Consider the following 22,368-nt stretch of genomic DNA (forward strand, 5'->3'; position numbering starts at 1 on the left):
CTACTTGTACTGTCTCTTTTACATATTTTTGAAGTTCCTCATAAAACGCCATTTGGTGGTCTTACCACTGTTTTAACTGTAACTTCGTTTGTCCTATGATGTTCTCAACAACTGAAACATTAATACCTCTCACTGTGCACCTGCAGCTTCCTTCTAACAGGTCTCGGCTGTGGCTGTGCTTAAATTAACTCTGGCTGGAGCTGATCACCGTCTCTCCCCCGTGCATGCTACCATGTTGCTCATTTTGTTGAATATAAACACAGATTTTTGGAATCAAGAACTGTATCTTTTTCCATCATTTGAAGATCCCCTGTTCTGGGGACATCCATGATGACAGGAAAACATCAGGCATTCTTGACCATTTGTACATAAAGCACCACCTGCACATACCTTCTCCTGAACCAACCTCTCCCAGAGGACAGAGAGGCAAGGCAGCCCACATGCCCAAATAGACACTGCTTTTACAAATGTGGAGGAAAGGGAAGTTCCATTGTGATTTCTTCACACTACCTGTTGTAAATGAAAAACTTACTCCCTGGATTGCATTTTGCAGTCCAGTGAGAGGTCTGGTAACTTTAGGCCTGTATGTGCTGCAACAACTGTGATGTATCTCAGTTGGATTTTAAACTGCGGATTTTTGCTCTTGGAATGTTACACGTTCCCATGTTAGTGTACCTCCATCTGCAGGTGGAACAGCTGTCTGTTCCCACCTTGCTGTGTGAGGGTAACCCACCAAGTGACTGCCAAGCGAGCCTGTGGCAGTGCATTTTCTCTCCAGGTAGCTCCAAGAATCAGCACGTAATGGTTTGCCATCTTTGCAGGCCTGTGGAGTTAGTTTCTGATGGATCATCTTGTGTCAGCCGTGCACTCGAGTGCGCAGTGGGTGACTCAGCTGCCCACTGAGGCCTCGGTGCTGCTTTGATCCTAGGGTTCAAAGATTATTGTGTGCAAGTTACTGTTTCCCCTCTTTTAATCATGCAGGGGTCTGTCTTGGCAGCTGGAAAAAAAAGGAGATTTAAGCAGCCCCACTTCAGTGTGGATGAGCATGAGGCAGTGAAGGAAGCTGGGCCTTGTTCTTTGTGGAACGTCTATATCCTTCATTTACTTTGTGCTACAAGGCAATCTCAAACACAGTATTGAGAAAGCTTGAGTTGAGGTAGATGATGAATGTGGCAAGTTCAGGGCTCTGATCTCACTAAAGTCACAAATCTGGTGATACCCGCAGCTCAGGAACCGTGCTGTTGGGCTGCTGTGGTTGATTGCTAATGGAGATCCAGAGATGCAGCAGAAAATAAGTGGGCGTAAACACAGATAAGCTCCCTCTGCCATCACTGTTGAGGTTTTGTACCTGTCCTCACCCTCATACCACCACAATGGCAGTAGGATGATTGCCAGCACAACACAAAATACCAAACTGATCTTTTTTATCTTGCTGCATTAGAAAAGTAAGAGCAATAGCTTGTACAGGCATGAAAAATCAGGTCAGAGATTAGTTTATCACAGCTGGCCAGGAGGCACCCATGAGACGCAGGGAGGACATGGCTGCTGGAGCCCCTCTTCCTCCATGCTGTGCATGGGTGGCACTGGGCAAAGGTCTGAATAACGTATTTCTTTGTGCTTGTGAGTGTGGGAGCAGAGGCAGGTAAAATAAGCTGCTGCAGACATTTTACAAATGAATGCCACCTCCCCCTTCTGTAAAAGCATCTGCTCGGCTTTGCTACACAGGTTTCATGGGCTTCACATGAGCAGGAAGAGCCAAGTCTGCCAGGAGAGTTGCATTTTTAATGTTGCTGAAATGCCCTGGGAGCGCGTCTCTGCGCAGCCTCCAGTGCAGAGGCTGTAGCTGCTTCCCGCGCCCCAGCCCCGAGGAGCCCAAACTGGTGCTGCCGACATATTTTGACTCGAGTCCCATGACAGAGCACTGGATCTGGCAAACTGGAGCTGAGCCGTTGCCGGTTCCCTCAATTAGGAAGGCTTCCTGACTTTTGTTTAATCCCTTGCTTATTAATGGCGCTCACCTCTTTGATCAAAGACCAGCACTGATTTCAATTAGGGTTGAGCAAGAACCCAGTGACAGGAAAGGCTGTATCAGGAGGAGCAGCTGCTGTGCCCTGAAGGGTTTCTTCACCCTCATGACCAAAATCTATAGTCATAGGTGAAGCGTAGTTATTCCAAACCAAGCTGGAGAAAGCTCTTGTAATCCTTTGCTGGCAAAATAGCTCTGCTGAAATAAAAGCAGGCGGCACTGACTGCTTGGGGAGCTCCAGTTCTTCCCATCTCGAGCACAGGGGAGGGACCAGGCCCTTCCTACAAAAGGGCGAAACCCGAAAAGATAAGCCTTTTGGCTTCACTTTTGGACAACACTGTCGAGTGTGATATCGCTGGGGTGAGTAGCTATGCCTGTATCTGCCCGGGGTTTTTAATACCTGTGTCTTCGTTAACTCTAACCATGCCTGTTGTCATCTCCAAGACGGAGACAGTGGCAGAGGTGCATAAAAACTTGAAGAAATCAGGACAACCAAATAACAGGCAAAGTTGAGTTTCTAGCACAATGAATGACGGGATGGAGCCTCAAGGGGAATAAGTAACGCAAGTACATTTTGGGGAGTTGTGGGGGAAAAAGTGAAGCGATGGATTTACTAAATATTTGCAAAGCCACAGGGGCAAATTCCCAGCTATTGTCTGAGCACATGCCTGTGGGGAACAGAAGACAAGTACAATTATTTAAATACAACATTATATCGTGCAATAATGCCTTGATACTCTCCTGACTACTCTATGTTGATAAAAACTAGGGACTATAAAAAGAATTGGTAAGAGTTGCATCAGAGGATACCAAAGCAATGGGAAAGGAGAGAGGAAGCCACACCAGAAGGAGACAGGATGGTTGGGTGTCAACCAGAGGTACAGGGGTGCGTGGCTGCCTTTGGCCAACTTCACCAGAAACTTCTGCTTTGCAACCCAGCAACATTAGAAACAAACAAAGTGCATGGCAAGGCCAGGCTCTTTATGTTGTGGAAACAATTAAAAGAATAGCTGCCTGGCTAGCAAATACATGCACCTGCTACTGCAGAGTTGCACCATTCAACAACACCCACAAAACCTCCTAAAGTCGGTCTCTTCCTAAAGTGACCGACTTCTGGAAAGGCAGACATGGGGGATGTTGAAATGGCAGGGTGGAAGATGTGATACTTGTGTTGGTAGCCTAGAAGTGGTCAGGGTAGGAATAAGAGATGGTACCAAATGTGGCAGGGGCATCCTCAGAGCATTTGCAGCCACCTGAATAAATTAGAGAGACGTGTTCTGGTATAATTTTCCCAGCTGCTGTCCTTCCTATGCCGCTGGTGATCCAGCATCCAAGCTGCTCACCCAGAAAGCTGTATGTTTGGTGTTTCCAGTTGCGGCAAGGTGAATTCTTTGTCCCTCTGCCTGGCTTGGTTTTACTTTGCTGCAGCCTGTGGTGAGGAAGTCAATCAAGTCACCAGAAGAGAAGAGCTGTCTGTAAAATGTGGTTTTCTCCTCCAAAATCCATTTAGAGAAAATGCTTTGGGAAACATTTTGCAGAAAAAAGGATAACTTACATATTTCACTCATTTTTCTTTTCAATTGAAAATTAATTTTCAGTGAAAATTATCATAACCCAGAATTTTCTTTTTGAGTATGTCTTCCAGCTGAAAATGCTGTGAAAAAAAAAAAAAAAAAGCATATTGTTCTACTTGAATGTCCCTTCAAAGTTATCATCTAGGTTAAAAGAAGGAAAGCAGAGAGTAATGTGATAATTTCTCTGAGAGCAAGCAGAGACTGGGTGTTTGTGCTCAGATGGGATGGAGCCACTGGAGGCCAAGGAAGTCTGAGAAGGTTCCTCAAGGCACCCAGAATCACTTTGCTTGTAATACAGTGATTTTAGAAGGAGTTTGACTTGGAAATATTACTGGCTTTTTCCCTAGAAATGTTTGAATTTGTCTCTGTCTTAGGGCTGTAATTTTTTAATCTCTGAATGCGGATTGATGGCGACTATGATAGGATAATACGTCTATCCTGTCTACTTGCTTATCAGGGAAACATGTTCATCCTGTGAATCATTTGAACATCAAATTAAAAAGTTCATCAAAATCTTTCATGAGTAAAGAAATGCATTGTTCCTGCATGCTGGATTGGGGCTGATTCCTCCCAAGTGGCTTCTGCCCTCACTGAGTGTGGCCCTGTCACCAAAACTCTGGTGATTGCTCTGGCTCACTGCCTGGCTTGGACTCTGTCCCCATGGCAAGCCTGCCTTGTCCCCACCTTTCTGGCCCTGCCATCTCCTACCTCTGCTGAGCAGGGCTGGGTGGGAGAAGCACTTGGCATCTTCCACTTTGCCTCCCACAGACAACAAAAAGAAGGCAAATGCCAAAGAAAGGAGAAAATAAAAGCCAGGCAAGACATCGCCATCCTGCAGCATCCATGGCAATTGCTGAGACTTCCTGGCAAAAGTCCTTCCCTGTGTGTGCTACAGGCAGCAGCTTGCAGCTCTTTGCCAAAGTGGGATCAGGCTTTGCATGCTTGAGGTGAGGAGCCTTGTGACTTCACACACAAGAAGGTTGTGGCACAGCTGGGAGTAGGAGCCAAGTCTTAATGATGATAATAAGCCTTAATCACAACAATATTTTTTTCCTTATCAGAGTACTACAGAACCCTACCCTGCCTCTTTCATTAACCTTCCCTTTTTGACACCCCATATTTGGGAAGACTGGGCTAACCCTTGGGGCGACCGAATGGTGTAACGCCTCAGTTTCCCTCTCGCTCTCTCCTGACATGAGCAAAATACTGAGCAAGGATTTTTCTCTATCCCATGTCCTGCTGCTGGCACTGCAAACCAGACTATTCAGAAAGGCTTTGGTCCCTACCTCATCATTCATGTGACTGCTGACTGAATACAAAATGTAAAAGGTTACCTGCTCCATGCAGATAACATCAACTGGTGCACATTTTTAACCGTCGCTGAAAACAGCAGCCAGTTTCATAGGACCAGTGCTGGAAAAGAGTCACCAACCCAGGTCTTGCAATATTTTCCTCAGCAGGTGCGTTGATGTGATGAACTGCAGAGTTTCGCATAGGTGTCCTCCAGCTTGGTAAAAATATTCAGCTGTTTGACTGAGGGGAAAAGGGTTCTTAAAGTTGGTTTATGCAGATGGTTTCCTGACTGTACATTAAAAGTTTTAGCTGTCTGCCTGCTTATTCAAAGGTTCAGCTTGACATCAAAAATGAAATGATGTGTGTTTGCATGGGAGGGAGAGAGGGAGGGAAACAGCAAAAAAACTTTTAAGGCCAGTCATTCATTTGTATTTTACCTGTATCTTTTTAGGGGTACTGAAATGATCAACTTTTGTCCAGATCATTTGAAAAGGGATGTGGACTGAGGTCTACAAAGGCTGTTTTCAAACAGCTACCAGAGAGAGGGTTTAGTTTCCAGAGCAGACAGGATGTTTTTACATTAGTTTTTTATTCCTAACAGGAATTATTTCTTATGGTCTCCAAATTCTGGTAACTTTTACCAGTTAAACAGTTTAACTTGGAAAATGTTTCAGTGACACCTGTCCATCCCGTAGTCTCCATAAGGGGTTTAGGCATGAGTCCAGGTGGCTGCAAAGCCAACAAAATGTTTGAAAGAGGATATAGGCAGGGTGAATGTGATGATGTTTTTTTTGCAGGGATTTCATTTTGGGAGACTACAAAAGGATTTGGTGATTTTTGCTTGGAATTTCTCTTGTCTTTCCTTGCACACCCATCTCTGATGGGTCAGTGCTGTACCAAGCAGGGTACGAGGTGCCACAGATAAAGGTTCCAGGTGGCAGGATGGCTGGGGACTGATTATGCTGGGGTATTTTGAACGAGGTTTTTTTGGGGTCATTTCCTCATTTTTCTCTCTGAGATACTGTATTTGGTGAAACGCTACTGCTGCATAGTTCCACGGGGTGTCAGCAGGGAGGGCATGGCAGGAGGTGGCTCATTGAGCAGAGTGGGGACATGGACTGGACAGGACGAGGGCTGAGTCCCTCCCAGCTTGTGTGGACTCTTTTGGAGGGCAGTGCTGCCACTTAGGGTTGGATGGTCCTTCCTGTTAAAAGCCTCCATTTTCAGCTGCTTGTAAAGATTAGTGAAACCTCAGCTAGCAAAACACAGACATTCTCTTCTAATTGCCCTCTTCTTAAAAACAGGGAGGGGTGATGATGATTTGAGCCAAAATATTCATCAGTATGAAAACTTCCACAGCTGGAGTGATACACAGGAGTTATTTCTTTGGCAGAGGGGATGGATGCTGAGGCTGAATGTGCAGTCAGGGAAGGCAGATATGCACTGAGGGTCCACGGGACAGGGCAGGTCTCTGCAGCATCCCTGGGGGGACAGGAGAGGGGAAGCAGGCAGCTGATGCAGGCAGGATGGTTTCTCCCCTGCCTGTGCCTTGCAAAACAGCTGGCAATAGTGTGATTGTGTACTCCTCATATGGCATGTGGGGTGTGTCTGTGAATCGGTATTTCACCGTGGCTTATCTGCCAGGCCCCTGTTTTGGTGTGGGCCAAGCTGGACAAGGGGGGTGTAAATGAAATGGAAAAGAAAGGTTTAATAAGGCTCGGTTGGGTCAATGAAGCAGCTGGCAAGACAAATATGCACTGGCTACTGCAGATCTGGAGGCTTTCTGCCTCTGGAGTCTTTCTGCCTCTGCAGGGACCTCACTGCTGCCGAGCTGCTGCCGAACTCTTGTTTTCCCACAGGGATGAGAACAGCTCTGTGCTTTCCAGACCATGATACAATAAAGTCAGCATTGTGTCTCCAAGCCTCGGGTCCCACATATGGCAGCCACATGACACAAAGCTTTAACCTAAGAGCAACTCACTCCTCCAGCTCAAGCATTGTTTAACAGGTTTTTGGAGGTTAAAACTTGGCATCTTGCTGTGTATCCTCATTTATACTTTAGACTGATGCTGTTTGCCTGTGTGGAGCAGCTTGCTGCCCATCCTCTTGTGGCCAGTGTTTTTTGGAAGGGAGAAGGATCTATTCGATAGCTGGGTTGTATGAATCTTACCTTGGCACTATGACTCACTGCAGGAAAGATCCCATGTCCCTCAGCCCTGGCGTTTCCACTCACAGTGATCGACTGGCTCTTACCACATACTTTGAAGTGCATTAGTGCTAATTAATTATCTGGAAACCTTATCGCCAGCTCACCTACTAGGAAACAATACCCACTTGAAGACAGTAATCCCTAGGATTGATGTTATGTCAGGGATTGGCTGCCTCCCAAGAATTATCTTCCAATCTGTGGAAAAAATGTGCTGAGGCCAGTGGGTGCAGCAGTGGAGGCGGCTCTATTAGGGGTGACTGAGGCAGTGAGTGGGCCTCTTTCTTTTGTAAGAGCTGAATGACGGAGATTATTGTTCACATCCCACCCCTCAGCAAGGTCAGGGCAGGCCCAGGATCCATGTTTTGGAGGACATCAGTGGGCTCTGGACACAAACCTGATGGATTGTGCACCCTATGTGGGTGTCAGTCAGTTGTGGCTGATTGACTGATGTCCCTGCGAGTACCCTGCTGCAATGGGGATGGGGTAGCCAGGGTATGAACAACTCCTGGCAGAAGCAGGCATATGGAATGGGAGCTTCACTTGGCCCCCCAAGCAACAACTGGGGTAATTGCATCCCACAGCCTGGCATTGGGCAAAATTTGGAGTGTGCAGCAGGGGTTGGAGATGAAGCTGGGGCAGTGAGGGGGCTGATGAAGAGGAAATGCTTGGAGGGAAAACAAAGCAGTAGAATTTCAAAGGCAGGAGCTTTCCTCAGTGTTTGCATATTCTCACTGACTCGGTGTGGGAACTTGTACTTGTGCAGCGGCCTCTGTGGCAAGTAGTCGGTGCTGTGGGTGCATAAGCATCTTCCTATAGAGGAAGTCAATGCACCTGTGGTGATAGGTCAGAGCCTTGTTTTTCCACAAAAAGATTTCTGACTGATTGGTGCTGCTGCCTACTGATCGCTCCCTGTGGTCTGGGGGACCCTTAGGATCACTGATCCCCAGACAACAGCTCGGTTCCAGCTCAGGGCCATAACCCCAGCACTCCTGTACCTGGAACCAGGTGCCTCATCAGCAGCTGTGGTTTAGGAAAGTTTTGCTAAGGAGAAGCTGTGGTGCCTTGAGCTCACTGTAGCCATGAGAACATGGAAATGTCATAGGACATTTCCTAAATTACTCTGTCATGTGAGATTTGGAGTGCTTTGCCATTTACAAACTCTGCTTTTAAACATTGTAGCCATAAAAAAATCCACACCATGGCTTCTAATTACATCCATTATTAACTTCTCCTCAGATCATGTCTTCCTCCATCAAAATCGAGTCTGTTGTGAAGGAGAAGAACCGGATGGGAGAGTGCCCAGTCTGGGAAGAAAGGGAGAATGCACTTGTCTATGTAGACATCAACTCGCAGAAAGTTTGCCGCTGGAGCCCAGTCACCAATGAGGTGCAGAGTGTGTCTGTGGGTAAGAGTCTGTACTCACTGCTTCATCCTGGGAGTCTTCTCTGTCTCTCCCATCCCTCCCTCCTGGCAGGAGTCCTGCAGGTTGGTGGTCTCTCTTACTTTCCATGGGACCACACACCTTGTTTTCCCATAATGTGGTGCTGAGCACAGTGTGGCCTAAGCCAGCTGAGCAGAGAGGACCATGCACATGTTGCCCCAACAAGCCTAAATGGGAATGCACTTTTCATTTGGGACCTGCAGAGGAAAAGGTATAGCACTAATGACTGTGCTGTTCTAGCAGATGGAAAAGTCCATGGAACACAGAGCCAGAGAGATGTGCTAACAATCCAGGGGAGAAGGATCTTGGCATCAGCTCAGCCTTTCCCCGTCAGGGATGTCCCAGTCAAGCCCAGATGCCCTCTGTGAGGGCTGAGTGATCGCCCCAGAGCTCCCCTTTATCTTCAGCTCTCTCTCACCCACAGATGCCCGTGTCGGCTCAGTGGCACTGCGGCAGTGTGGGGGCTATGTCATCGCCCTGGGGACCAGGTTTGCCTTCCTGGACTGGGACACCCAGGCAGTCACCACCATCCTCGAGCTCGAGCAAGATAAACCCAACAACAGGTTCAATGATGGGAAAGTGGATCCAAAGGGGAGGTTTTTTGCTGGTAAGTTCCTGGCAGAAATTTCCCCCGGAGCAAAGGGAAACTAATTACAGTGTATTTTATATAAGGCATTTTATTCTCTGTCTTGTGAACGCTCTGCTTGCTTATTGCTCAGTGGAGGAGGACAGGAGACTTCACATCCTCTGACCTAGACGAGGACAGATGCTGTTGACAAGGGCCATCTGACAGGAAGGCTCTCCTACTTGGTGGATGGTGTTTTTCAAACAACTGCCTCCATGGAAGATGAAAAGCCAGTGAGGGGCTCATAGAGGTGGGAATTTTTCTGGAGACGTAGAGAAGGATGCAGCTTCTAGAGCAGAATATGAACTGCAGCTTGCACCTTTTACATGCAGCCTCTCTTGGTTAGCCTGTGGAAAACAAGGGAGATCCTCAGCCTCCTGAAGGCAAGAAGGAGGTTTAGGTTGCGTATTATGTAAAAGGTCTTCACCCGCAGGATAGTCAGGCCCTGGAACAGTCATGGCACCAAGCCTGACAGAGTTCAAGAACAGTTTGGACAACGCTCTCAGGCACATGGTGTGCACCTGTATTTTAAAGCCATGGCCCATTTAAATCATGAAAGTAGCCTACAAAGACCAACAACAAAACCAGCATATGATGCCTGCCTGCATCTTGGCTATCGCTGTAAGCAAAACCTCAACCCCCTGGCATGTCCTGGTGGTCCTTTGGGTCTTTGCTGTCTATGACTTAAACCTCGTGGCAATGCAGAGACATCCTTTCATTGGCCAGGATCAGCTCTCTGGGAGGCAGCTGCTCCTGATCTGCTCCTTTTCCTCTTTCGCATCAATCTGACAGGACCTATTAGTCCCTTTCATCATAGAATTGTAGAATTGTAGAATCATAGAATGGTTTGGGTTGAAAGGGACCTTAAATATGATCTGGTTCCAACCCCCCTGCCATGGGCAGAGACACCTTTCACTGGACCAGGTTGCTCAAAGCCCCATCCAACCTGGCCTTGAACACTTCCAAGCATGGGACATCCACAACCTCTCTGGGCAACCTGTTCCTGTGCCTCACCACACTCACAGCAAAGAATTTTTCCTAAAAATCTCTTCTTTTTAGGAAGAAAAGAAAAAAAACCACAATCCTGTGATTCTCCTTAGGACCTCTTGGTAACACTTAGAGAAGGTTTTTCTGATCCAACACGAGGAGCAAGCTTCTACTTTCTAACCAGTGCTCCCACTTCCATTTCAGGTACGATGGCTGAAGAGACGGCACCAGGGGTCCGAGCGAGGCGGCAAGGAGCTCTTTATACCCTCTTCCCTGACCATTCAGTAATAAAACAGTTAGACCAGTTGGACATCTCCAATGGTCTGGACTGGTCCCTGGACCACAGGACCTTCTTTCACATCGACAGCCTGTCATATGCTGTCCATGCCTTCAGCTATGACGTGCACACTGGAAAGATCGGTACTCATGCTTTTAAATTCGGTGACAAGTAGTGCTACTGCTCTGCCTGCAGCAGGACCTGGGCCTGTGAGATGCAGTGATTTATTTGACAGATCTCATATTTTCTGGTTACAGCTTGTCAGCAGGCTGATTGTGATATTTCTCAATTTAGTTACTCACCAGGTGTATTTGGTGAACAAACTTGACAGTCTTTCAGCTTACTTACATCTAGAGAGATGGCTCAGACCTATTCAAGGAGTTGCAGGGAAGAAGCCATTTACACTGCAGAATGAGAAAGAGCTTTTAGGATGCTATTTATTCTTGAGTGCCATCTACTGGAGTTACTTTGATTGTACTAGCTCCATAAATACAAGTGGAGAACGTGCTTGTGTATGTATCACAGAAAGGTATTTGAAGGATCAAGCTGTCATTATGATGTAGGTTTCCCAACCAAGTTTCTGAAATTGAGATGTTTTAAAATCTAACTTAAATTCATTTTATGGATAAACATTTTTTATTATATCTGCAAGAAAGAAAATTTAAGTGTAAGCAAAATGGATATAATCTCATTTGAAAACTTTTTGAAATATTTTCATGCTGTATCAGCCTTATATGCTTCACAGGAATTTAAATGGCTCAACTGCCTTTGTACTTTAAAGAGTGCAAGCTTTGGGTAATCACAGATAAAAATCGCACAAATTAATTACATTCACTCAGATTTCATTTTGTTGAGAACATCTATTTCTACAGATTTTAGGATATGAGGTTTCTAAAGATGATATAATGCAACTTTTTTCCCTGAAAATATAAAAAAGTAATATGTTTGAGCTTCCTAGGCTTGGCTAGGACTTTCTGATGCTCACAACTGTCTCTTCCTTGGGTAGTGTAATGGCCAGAAGGTGCTGGGTGGGTCAGAGCAGGTGGTCCACGGCCCGTGGACCCTGCTCCATGGACCATACGTGCCCACCAACACATCTGCACTGTGTCCTAGACCATGAGCAGTTGGTGTCCATGCTTAATCAAAACTGGTTGCTTGGATGGCCATTAAAAAGTAAAGTTTTTGATCTTTAGCTGGGAGAGATTGCTTATCACCGATGTTTAAACCCAGGTGATTATTTATGTGACATATACAGGCTGCCATGACCAATGAAAGTCCAGGAAAAGTTACTGCACTTGCAGCAGTTGTGTTATGGCAGGCAGCAGGTGGGTTAACAAGAGAGATGGGGGCATTTTGTTCTCTTCTCTTGGTAGAATAACAGGAGCACTAATTCGGTACAATCCCAGACACAAATGGCAGTGCTGGGGACTTGTCTCAGCCAGGCTGAATCAGGCTTTTAACACATTTAAAATACGTATGTTATGTACATTTTGCAGCATGTCTTTCTCCCAGAAAATGAATGTAGATGTTTGCAAGAGCATGGAAGATGTTAGACTGGGAACTGATACAGAATGGGTAGCAGCCCACATAACATCAGCTTTGTAACTCTTCCTGCAGCCTGCCCCAAACTTTTGTACCATCTGGAAAAGGAGGAGCAAATGCCAGACGGGATGTGCATAGATGCGGAAGGGAAGCTCTGGGTGGCCTGTATTGACGGTGGCAGAGTCATTCGCATAGACCCAGAGACAGGTGAGACCTCCACCAGTTTGTGCATACAAACCTGAGGGGAATGGCAGCAGGAAGAACAGTTTGAAGGTGACATAAGAAGGTGAATTTGTTGCCCACTTCTGCCCCATGGGTTGCCAAGACCGTCGTTGGTTCAGGCTCTGATCATGTAAAGAGTGCAGCTCCCTGGGCTGCCTCTCAGTGTCAGGTACCCCTGCTTCCACTGTTTGCTGATGAACTGCACACTCTTAATAATACCACTACCAAAAAACCCACACCAAAAATACTGCATATAAAATTTCTCAGTGTTGAAATGTTTAACTGGGAAATGCTTTAAGGAAAAACATCCATCCCAGTTCAGGTGTCCCTGCCCTCTTGGCCTCACACACTGTACTGCTTCATTGGGAGAAAAGGAAATGAAGCTTTGCAGATGCAGGGGAGTGGCTGAAAAATAGTTAGGGATGAGTTAGATGAAATAATTTGATTTCCCCACAAACTGTCCTTCAGGATATGGTCTGTCTGAAGGTGAGGTGCCTTCTGAGTAAATGTCACATCTGTGCCATGTGCACTAATAGTACATTCATAATTACATGCTTCCTAGAAAATGAACATTAGAAAACACTTGCACATTTTTCCTAGGAAAAAGAATCCAAACTGTGAGGCTGCCTACTCCGAGGATCACCTCTTGCTGCTTCGGTGGAAAAGACTACTCAGAAATGTATGTGACTTCTGCATATGATGGACTGGATGAGGCCACCTTAGCCAAGGAACCTCATGCAGGAGAGATTTTCAAGGTGAGCAGATTTTTTTCTTTCCTTCTGTACATCAGACCTGCCAAGTCTCATGTTCTGAGAGTGAGGTGGCCCTGGCTGCCCTTGCTCATCCCACTCGCCTCACGAACTGCTCCAGGTGCGTTGCTTGTCCCCCAGCCAGGCACAGCTGCTTTTGCAGAGCTGCTCATGCACTTGGAAGGAAGATTTGGAGAAATACAAGTAATAGTGTTGTTAGCTGGGTTGGCCAGCTTGGCTGGTCAGGATCTGAAGGCAGTCAGTGGGTATGGCTCTGCCATACGGATAGCATATTCTGTAATATACTGTAAGGAATTGCTTTTATCTCTTAATATACTTCCATCACTTTTGGAAATTTCATTCTCTTACTTCTCAGTTTTTAATTGTGCCAAGAAATCTAAAGGTTTACAGAACATATTTCTCCTGTAAAGATTAAATGCTTAAATTCACCAGGGCAAAATTTTGCATCTCAATCTGAAAACTTCTGGGATTTTTTTTGGTCTGTTAAAAATGACTGCTACTTTTTGAGAAACATTTTTGTCCAGGGCTATTGAATCTGAAACTTGTTTCTCTCTTCATTCTTTTTTCCACTCCATTAGCAAAAAGCACATCACATAAAATGCCGTTCTTACTCAGCAATTGCCATCAACCCAAACCAAACTCTTTTATCTGTTTGGCAACAGGATGAAGATGTTACAGGAGGGATGGAGATCTATTCTAGGATCTGGGACACTCCAGTTGAAAGCTGTGCTCAGAGCAGATTTCTCATGGCTGAGACCTGATATATTGCTCAAGCAGTATAGTTTAGAAGCCCACAGGAGGATTAAATGAGTGTTGTCTTTTTTGGTTTTGTTCTTGAGTTCTCCAGTCCCACAAGGGAATTGGTATTTTCCAAATTCACATTTGTCTTGCATAGACAAAGCATGTTAAAAATTACTGTGAGTCATTTTGAAGATAAGGACTACATGTAAGGGCCACAGATAACATTTAAATTAGCAAAATTATTTAGTGGTGCAAGATAATCTTAGTGATTTTAATGAGTTTGAAAGAACTCCAAGTAATGACTCTTTCTGGGCTCCTCTTGAAGCAGGGGACTCTCCACATAGGAGTCTGTTGCTATGATACTTGTTCTACAATGTTTGAATGTTTTCATTATACGCAGTTGGAGATTTATCTGTTTTCTTTCTCTTATCTTTTAATTTTTAATTTTTTTAAACAGATAACAGGCCTGGGTGTGAAAGGGATCCCACAGAATCTCTATGCTGCTTGAACCTTGACACTAAACAGCAAAGAAGAAATGCTTCCATCTTGCAGCAGCTCTGACTAGGAGAAGTCAAATGAACTACAGAATTTGTTTGTGTGAGGATTTCTAAGCCCACATTTGTGAGTGTGCATGTTTGGAGTTGAAGATATTTCTTCTTCTGTGGGCCTATGGCTTGCTGCAATAGGTTAGAGAGGTAAAGTTAATCTGTGTTACACCTTGATAGCTTTTGTGACTTACCCTAAACCTCTTAGAGCTCAAGTGTAGTTTTGTTGAACTTTCTGATGACCAGCTCTGGAATTTCAAGTCTGTGCAGTTCCCAAAGCAGAATCTGACTCCGCATGTTACAGTGATATACCAGCAATGATACAGCAGATTCAGCAGATTTTAATAAACATTTTAAAAGTGGTGCCTTGAGCTGGACTGTTCCTCTGCTGTGGGACTCCCCCGAGGTGTTGTTTTTTTTTTTTTTTTTTTTGATGATCAGACCTATTTGTAGTATCCAGGTTCCATTTTTACATCCTCATTAGCCTTTTTCCAGGCTGTCCTGTCTTTAGGACACCACTTAGGCTGCTGAAAATAAACTATGCAACTATACTTAAAAAAATGCTTACAGATGTTTTGTCTCTGCATTCAGATGTTACCATGAAAATGCTGACTGGCCACACACAGTCAGTGCACACACAGGCTGTGAACCACCAGGACGGCCCGGGCTACCAAACACGGATGCTCGGTGGAGTTGTCCTCTCAGGGGCGACATTTACACCCACACACACAGACTTCCCTTTGCTTTACACGTCTCTTAATGTGCGCACAGCCTCACCATCTTGTTCCCCTTTCTTCTGGTGCTCTTCCTCTCCTGTTTCAAGTATTTTCCTCCTTTTTCCCTTTAGATCTTCCCCTCCCTTCTCCTCCAGAAAGCACAACATCAAAGTGTATTTTTAGAGGCTGCTTAAATAATGACCCAGCGCTACCCTGGACTCACTGAACCGCTGTGATCCTTTCAGGATTTCAGAATGCTGGAGACCTGTAGATATGCAGTCAAATCTAGCCTTTGCATTGAGTTTGCTGTCTTTTTGCTGCCTGGAAAGATATACAGCATATAATACATTTTCAGATCTTTAATGCTGATACTTCATAATGTTACAAAGAAGGCAATAATATGCATCATTTACCAGACCAGATGTTTCAGTGTTTTCCTCTGAGGTATTTGACATTTTCACCCCTGCCATTCAAAGCCCTCAGACACTATGAGCAGGGAGAAGGTACTCAATGCCTCAATGTTCCTCAGTGTTGGAGGATAACCTCCCCCAACAACCCATGCACGGAGGAGCAGAGGAACTGTGGTTAGCTGTGCAGAAATGTTAAACACAGTTTCCACAGGGCTATACGCAGACTGCCTCTAGAATTAGCTGTTTTCTCCAAACCCAGCATCCCTCTCCTAGCCAGGGGTCCCTCACAGCAGTTTTGAAAGAACCAAACTGGGTTGATTTATTCCTTTAAAAATACCCACATTGCCAAACTCTCTTATGTGGTAGCCTTCTGTCCTGCTGACAAGTAGGAGGTCTAGTGCTGAGTTCTGGTCAGTCAGAGGATAGGTCAAACCACGTATCCTAGGAAAATGTCCTACCTGTTTCAAAGTGGATGTTACAGGGGAAGGTTAGGAGGTATATTTGGCCCCTCAGTTAAACTGGGCCATAGTCTGGAAAGAAATCTGAGATACAGAGGACCAGGAAGGGAGCTTTATTCATTAAGTAGTACTGAATATATTTGGCCATGAACAGGATTTTCCAAAGTGCATTATTTCACTGCAGTTACCTGAAGTCTACTCTAAAACCCACATTAGGTACTTTCCAGACATTTTTTGTAGACGGTTACTTTATGTCATTAGCAAGCACTTTGCTCCTGTGCTACTTGACCAGATAATTTGTATGACAGGGTAAAGGGGCTTGGCCTATCCCTCCTATCTTTTGCCCTGGAGGTGAGTGCACAGAGCTGCACAGAGACAACTTGATTGAGAAATAAAACATTCAGCTTATTGTAATGTTTGCTCAACAAATAGGCTCTTGTTTTTCTTCCTAAGTCATAATTCCAATAGTAATTAAACTGCTGGGGGTTCTTAAGAGCAAAGGTGCTAAATGCCCTTTGGCACCATGTCAATGTCAAACTGGTATAAGGAACATGGACAATTATGCAAGATTTCCTGTTTACCCCATCTGGAGAGGAATGTGAAGGCAAGGTGTTTGGAGGCAAGTCGAGTGTTCTAACCTTTAATTAAAAAAATATATAGGAAGCGAGTGCAGATATTTTATTTAACAAAAAATATCCAGTTATTTGCAAAATTGCCTACCTACTAGGTCCTTTGCTCTGCCAGAAAAGCAAAGTAGATAATTTTCAAACAATTTGTGCTTAAGAAATACTTACTACCACTTCAATATTTTTTCCTAGGGCTTTCCCAGGCATGTAAGCCAGGTCTCTGGTTTGTAATTCTCCAGCCACTCCTTCCTCCATTTCTAAAGGGAGACAGGGTGCATGCTGCTCTCAGACTCCAAGGTCTGAGTGCTTTGGGAACGTTCTCCTTGTAGCACAGCTTCTCAAACTAAAAAAGGCTTGAAGATGAGTTTCTCTCTGTTACCCAAAGGCCCACTACTTTGCTTCTCTTCAGATTTCAGAAGTTGCTGTTTTGTGATTTTGCTTTCTAAAAAAATGTGGTAATTGGAAATCATGTTGGGGCTATTCTCTAGCCACAGTTCACCAAAGTGAGGCAAAGGCCCCTTGCCTTGAGGCAAAGGATGAAGGCATGAAGGAAATGGGTACAGGACTGGGTTCATTCCTTTTGTGCATATAGGGAACAATATGATATCCATAGTCCTTGCTGAGGGTACACTCTGAGGTGGTTACCGGGTGGCCGCATACTTGATTGGTGTGGGTCAGCCCTACATGATGACAAGCACAACAGGGAGGATGCTCCTGCCCAGGGGTAACCTACAGAAAATAAACCAGCTAGTCAACAATATGGCACAGACTGATGGGAGCTGGCTTCCCTTTTAAGGGGTTGCTCTGTGCATCCTGCCTTTTATGAGTATTTATTATGTTTTATCTATATTTAACCTATACCACACTGAATGATATTAAACAAATCGTCTTCTAAGTTAGCTGTTCCATGGTTAAGTGCTCACCTTGTGAAGCAAATAAAAAATGTGCTGGTGACTGACTGGTGGAGTAAAATTCTCTACCTGACTGCAGCAAAAGTTGGTCTGAGCTCCCTTTGATTAACCAGCCATTGGTTAATTTTGTTTTTGAAATGAAGCAAACTGGTGGAATAGGAATAAGTACAGCATTTGGAATTTAAATTTTGATTTATACAGCTTGTGATAGCCTGCTTTGGATGCAGCCCAGGACACAACTGGCTTTCTGGGTTGCGAGAACACATTGCCAGCTCATGTCCAGCCTCTCATCCACCAGCAGCCCCAAGTCCTTCTCGGCAGGACTGCTCTTGGTTACTGCACTGTGACTGATCCAGGGTCTTACAGATAATCTGTGTCAGGAACAGGAAACCAACTCAGTTACCCACTACAGAATCACTGAAAAATAAATTAAATTACAGTATAATCTGAAGTCTGGGGAGGCTTTCCAGTGACTCTCCGGGGCTTTGAGGAGAGGCGTTACTTCATTTTTGGCATTACATCTGTATAGTTGTGTTCAGGCCAAACATTTATTTTCCACTACAGAAACTGCCTCAAGGCTCAGTGTTTTTCTGTCAGCTCTTCCTTTGCTGGTGTACACTAGCCTGACTAATTAGTTGTCTTTCTTTTTTGCACTATAACATTAACAAAAAGCTTTGGGAACTTATTAGGAAATATTCAGGGTGCTCTCTTTCTTACATGGAAATGAGAGAAGAAATGAGAAGTTTTGCAAGCCCTCAGATAAAGAATATGTAAATAAGAACATGTAAAATCTTTATTAGGGACTTAACTTTTAGCCTTTAACATTGGAAACATTTATTTCACCTTCATTTTTTGCTTTTCTACCAATATCTCTGTGATAAGTGACAAGAAAGCTTAGAAATAAAAGAATGGAAAATTATATTGTTCTGCAATGGTACTAACTTGCTGTTTTCATTTTCTCTTAAAAACCTTTCCCTAATTCTGCTTTCCCAAGGGAAGGATAGTGCATGGAGACCTGTTTATATAGCTCCAGCACTTGTATCTTCACCCTGGGTGCCTGGTGATTCCCCATATAACTATTGCTATATAAATAAATAAATAAATAAATAAATTTTAATAATAAACAAATAAATTCCCTTCCTAGACGTAGGAGAAATGTAAGATGCTTTTGAAGGCCTCCAGTGGGAGATCCACTCCAACTAAAATGAATTTTCAAATTTTGTAATGTCAATAACTAAGTGCTTTTGGTAAATCGGAGCTTTTTTTGCCTATCTTCAAAACACCTTCATCCTTTTATTGCTGACTCATTTCCTTGAGGAAGACTGGTCCAACAGGTAGATGCTTAACCAAATCCCAAATAAAACAAAGGCAGAATTCTTTGCATGTGGGATAGCTCCTTGATTTTACACCTCTATGTGGTATGACAAACTGTATTTGTCACATACTTTTGACCATCTCTATCAAAATCACCTTGGCATGTCAAAGATCTCTTATAATTGTTCCTGTTTATGCAAGATTTCATTTTTCTTAGGCTACAAGAAGACCATATCAGGTCAATGATTCAAGTTGTAGAAGATTCAAGTAATGTTGGAGGGTATAATTTCAAACCTTTCTCATGTGCCTTAGAGATAGAACTCTGAGATCAGCATACAACAGCCAGAAAGGATTGAAGAAAATATTTATTGGTATAATTTCTAATACTAGCCAGACAACAAGATTTTCCAGTGATACATTGCCTGAGGGTAGCCATCCCTAGACAGGGCTAAAATATTCCTTCATTCTGTACTGCGGGTACCACCTGTGTACTGAATGTTTGTGTTATCTGTGATAGTAGAAAAGTGCTTGGGGAACATTAAGACTTTAGTGGACATTCTATGTCTCTTTTAAAAGAAAAGAGTACTAGCTGCCACCTCTGCTAAGTTTTCCATCTGTTGACTGCAATCCACCTCAATCCAAACTGGAAGACCAGGAGGAGTTCCAAAGACCACCCTTGTAATGAATACTGAGGCCTGGGTGGAAAGGAGGTCCTGGCTAACGGCCCATTGCAGAGAAGGTGAAAGATCTGGCTGGTGCCTGAGCAGATGTGTTTGTCTAGCACAGCAACAGCAAGGCTGCCTCTTGCTTCACTGGGGTCCACTAGAGATGTGGAGGAGTTTTGGGGCTATTATGACAGGAGAGAAGATGGGGGCAAGACTGTCCAATTCTAAAAGACCTGGTCTTTGTTTGCTTTCCTGCTTATAGAACAAGTATGCTTTTTTACTTGTAAAATATGTCTGGTTCTGAGTATAGGAAGAGAAGGATAAATTTGCTGATATTTTAATGACCTATCCAAGGGACATGCTACTACAAGCTCCAATACTCTGCCTATTCACTCTTATGCTTCCTTTCCTGTGTTTAACTGATTTATCTATCAGCTGTTACTAAGAATACTTACTTCTGTTCAGTTTCTTATGGCTTTTTAAGGCAATTCTGCTTGCTGATTCTCTGGCTAGATAGTCACATATTGAATCATAGAAACATAGAATGGTTTGGGTTGGAAGGGACATCAAAGACCATCTAGTTCCAACTCTCCCTCTATGGGCAGGGACACCTTCAACTAGCCCAGGCTGCTCAGAGGCCCATCCACTGGCCTTGAGCACTTCCAGGAATGGGGTATCCACACCTTGTCCGGACAATCGTTTCCACAGCCTCACCACCCTCACAGTAAAGAATTTCTTCCTAATATCCAATCTCTTTCAGTTTAAATCTGTTTTAAAGCCATATTACTCTTCTACTTTCTACTCCTTGTGCTAAAAGACCTTATTGTCTTTAAGCCATAAATCAAAAAAAATGGAAGGTTACTGAGGTGCTTAGGACTGGCAATGGAGATGGGCAACTTACTGATCAGTGCAGCACCTGAAAGAATCTAATCTAAGGAACTAGGGTGGGATTCTGGGAGCTTTACTAAAAGAGCAAGAAACCCGATATGCTACAGGTCATCCAAAGCATTAACTATGTGATAAGACCACCATTCAGCACTTTGGGAGCCCTTTAATAATGGCTCAAAATTAAGCAGTGCTCTGTGCTCACAAGTCAAATTGGTTCCAAAAGAGATTAAAGTGTCTAATCAGCACCTATTCTGTGTGATAAAGAAGAGGCCTCATAAACCATGATGAAGGACTCCTTACCTGTTTGATGTAAAGACACCAGTTTCACAAGCATTACTTCCCCTGACAGTAGGACCACGGGGTTCTCTGCGAGGACAGGAAAGCCACCCTCACCTCAGTAACATATAACTTGCTACATTAAGTCCCCCTGCATTCTTATACTGCACTCCTCTCACAAATGCAGCAAAGATAGTCTCTGTAAACCTGTCATTTCCCAGTAGTCACTCTGATAAATGCAATAATCCTGCACTGTGACCATTAGAGAATCAGAAATCAACAGCAGAGACACCAAGTGTCTATGACCCAGCAGGTAAAAATGTACATACAGTCTCTGCCACACAATACAGCAGGCAACTGAAGAATAATGCAACACTTATGGTATCAGCACAATTAAAGGAAGGAGATTCTTACTGATGGAAGACAACTTCAGCTAACTTAGGTAAGTCTAAGCTCACTCTTATGTTCTCATGAATTCCTGACGGCACTTGCAAGGAGAGGTTTCTCTGTGTTCAGTACAGGAGGAGCAATTTTAGTTTGAAGCATTCTGTTTAGCACTGAGCCCATATTTACATCACTAAGACAAGTGCAGATACTTGTTATTCGCTGTTGAGCTGGTTTAAGTAGTTTCTGGAAAACACTAGCTCATCTCTTATATCCTTCCCATTGTTCTGTTTCCTGCAAGAAGTATTTACCCTGAAGAGTAAGCTGGTGAGGCCTCCATGATTTATGGTGCAGGTGGCTATATGCTCTTAAGTTTTATGGCCCTAAATGTATCTAGAACTTAAAAATCTTCTTCACTTAATCTATCTAAAATTTAGAAGGTCAAAATGATGTATTTACCAGTCTTGAAAAGAAGACCTTATTATGACATGGGTGATTTTGAGCTTTTCAAATCTCTTCAATCCAGATCATTACAGACGCAGACAGAAATCAAGATGTAAATTACATCAAATATTCAGCATGCCTAAACACTTTGCTTCAGAATGAAAGCCGGAATGCTAAGATACGATCCCAAGCCCCATGTATGATCTGATAGAGAATAAGGTTTCTTCTGGTCTCTGCTATAAAACCCATTTGTGATACATATATAGTAGGGAAAGGAAGACTCTTCTTCCTTTTGTTCTATTTGAAGAACACCTAGGATCTTGAAGTCTGCCTAGGATCTCACTTCTGCTTGCAAGCTTCACATTTTATCATTTGCATTATATTTGACTAGTAATTATTTGGCTTGAAATGAAAAATTCCACATCTACCTCTGCTATGGACATTTGGCCTGTGTGCTGTTACATAACAAATATAATATTACTACATTACTATTTTATTCTTATGCTGTATTTTTATGAACTATAAAAAAACCCATAAAATGGAGCTCGCATTTAGTGTTTTAGAATTACCTTATTTTTCCATTGTCTGTGTGTATATATATAAATATTTAATGTTCTTTCTGCTCATAGTACTCAAACTAGCATAATTACCTAGATCTGGCATATTTGGGGAACTTGATATTAAGAAACGTCATGTTTTCCAGGGAATGTCCAGCTGCGTTGAAAAAGGCGTGCTTTTACTCTAAGAGGTTTCCCCAGTATTCCCCCTCTCGTGTGATTCAGTGATGTTATCATGACTTTAAACAGGACATACAAGAGCAGCCAGCAGCCTGGCATACTCCTAGATCCACTGGTTTCCAATGTTCAGACCCTCCAATCCTGTAGGCAAATCCCAGATTGACTGCAGACAAGCACATGGACTATCCAGACATATTCACGCTCTGATGCCATATCAGTAGCACATGAAATTACCTCACTTGCAAGATCTCATGTCCTCTGGGTTGTGCTGTTGATGACTGAAGCTA

The 22,368-nt window shown here is 43.8% G+C and overlaps 1 protein-coding gene across 2 annotated transcripts; it reads left to right on the forward strand.

Moving 5' to 3' along the window:
• Positions 1-34: 34 nt before the first annotated feature.
• LOC121670824 (regucalcin-like) lies at positions 35-14,623 on the forward strand. Of its 2 annotated transcripts, none has more exons than XM_042041626.1 (7): positions 35-2,386; positions 8,339-8,507; positions 8,968-9,150; positions 10,360-10,575; positions 12,050-12,181; positions 12,797-12,951; positions 14,165-14,623. In XM_042041626.1, exons 2-7 carry the CDS (start codon positions 8,342-8,344, stop codon positions 14,213-14,215), a joined length of 903 nt encoding a protein of 300 aa, XP_041897560.1. In that variant the 5' UTR covers positions 35-2,386; positions 8,339-8,341; the 3' UTR covers positions 14,216-14,623. The 2 variants fall into 2 exon arrangements, with proteins under 2 accessions (XP_041897560.1, XP_041897570.1); XM_042041636.1 differs by lacking the exon at positions 35-2,386 and adding an exon at positions 3,666-5,060.
• The last annotated feature ends 7,745 nt before the right edge of the window (positions 14,624-22,368 follow it).

The sequence above is a fragment of the Corvus kubaryi genome, unplaced genomic scaffold (assembly GCF_017639235.1).
Source record: "Corvus kubaryi isolate FWS band 111438036 unplaced genomic scaffold, C.kubaryi_AGA036_p1.0 133, whole genome shotgun sequence".
NCBI classification, from domain to species: domain Eukaryota; kingdom Metazoa; phylum Chordata; class Aves; order Passeriformes; family Corvidae; genus Corvus; species Corvus kubaryi.

What these genes read in the sequence shown, in the direction of transcription:
- LOC121670824 (XM_042041626.1), top strand. Translation starts at nt 8,342, where the DNA reads ATGTCTTCCTCCATCAAAATCGAGTCTGTTGTGAAGGAGAAGAACCGG. An exon ending in AAAGGGGAGGTTTTTTGCTG is followed by an intron (nt 9,151 to 10,359) that starts GTAAGTTCCTGG and finishes CTTCCATTTCAG; the next exon opens with GTACGATGGCTGAAGAGACG. An exon ending in ATGCAGGAGAGATTTTCAAG is followed by an intron (nt 12,952 to 14,164) that starts GTGAGCAGATTT and finishes TTTTTTAAACAG; the next exon opens with ATAACAGGCCTGGGTGTGAA.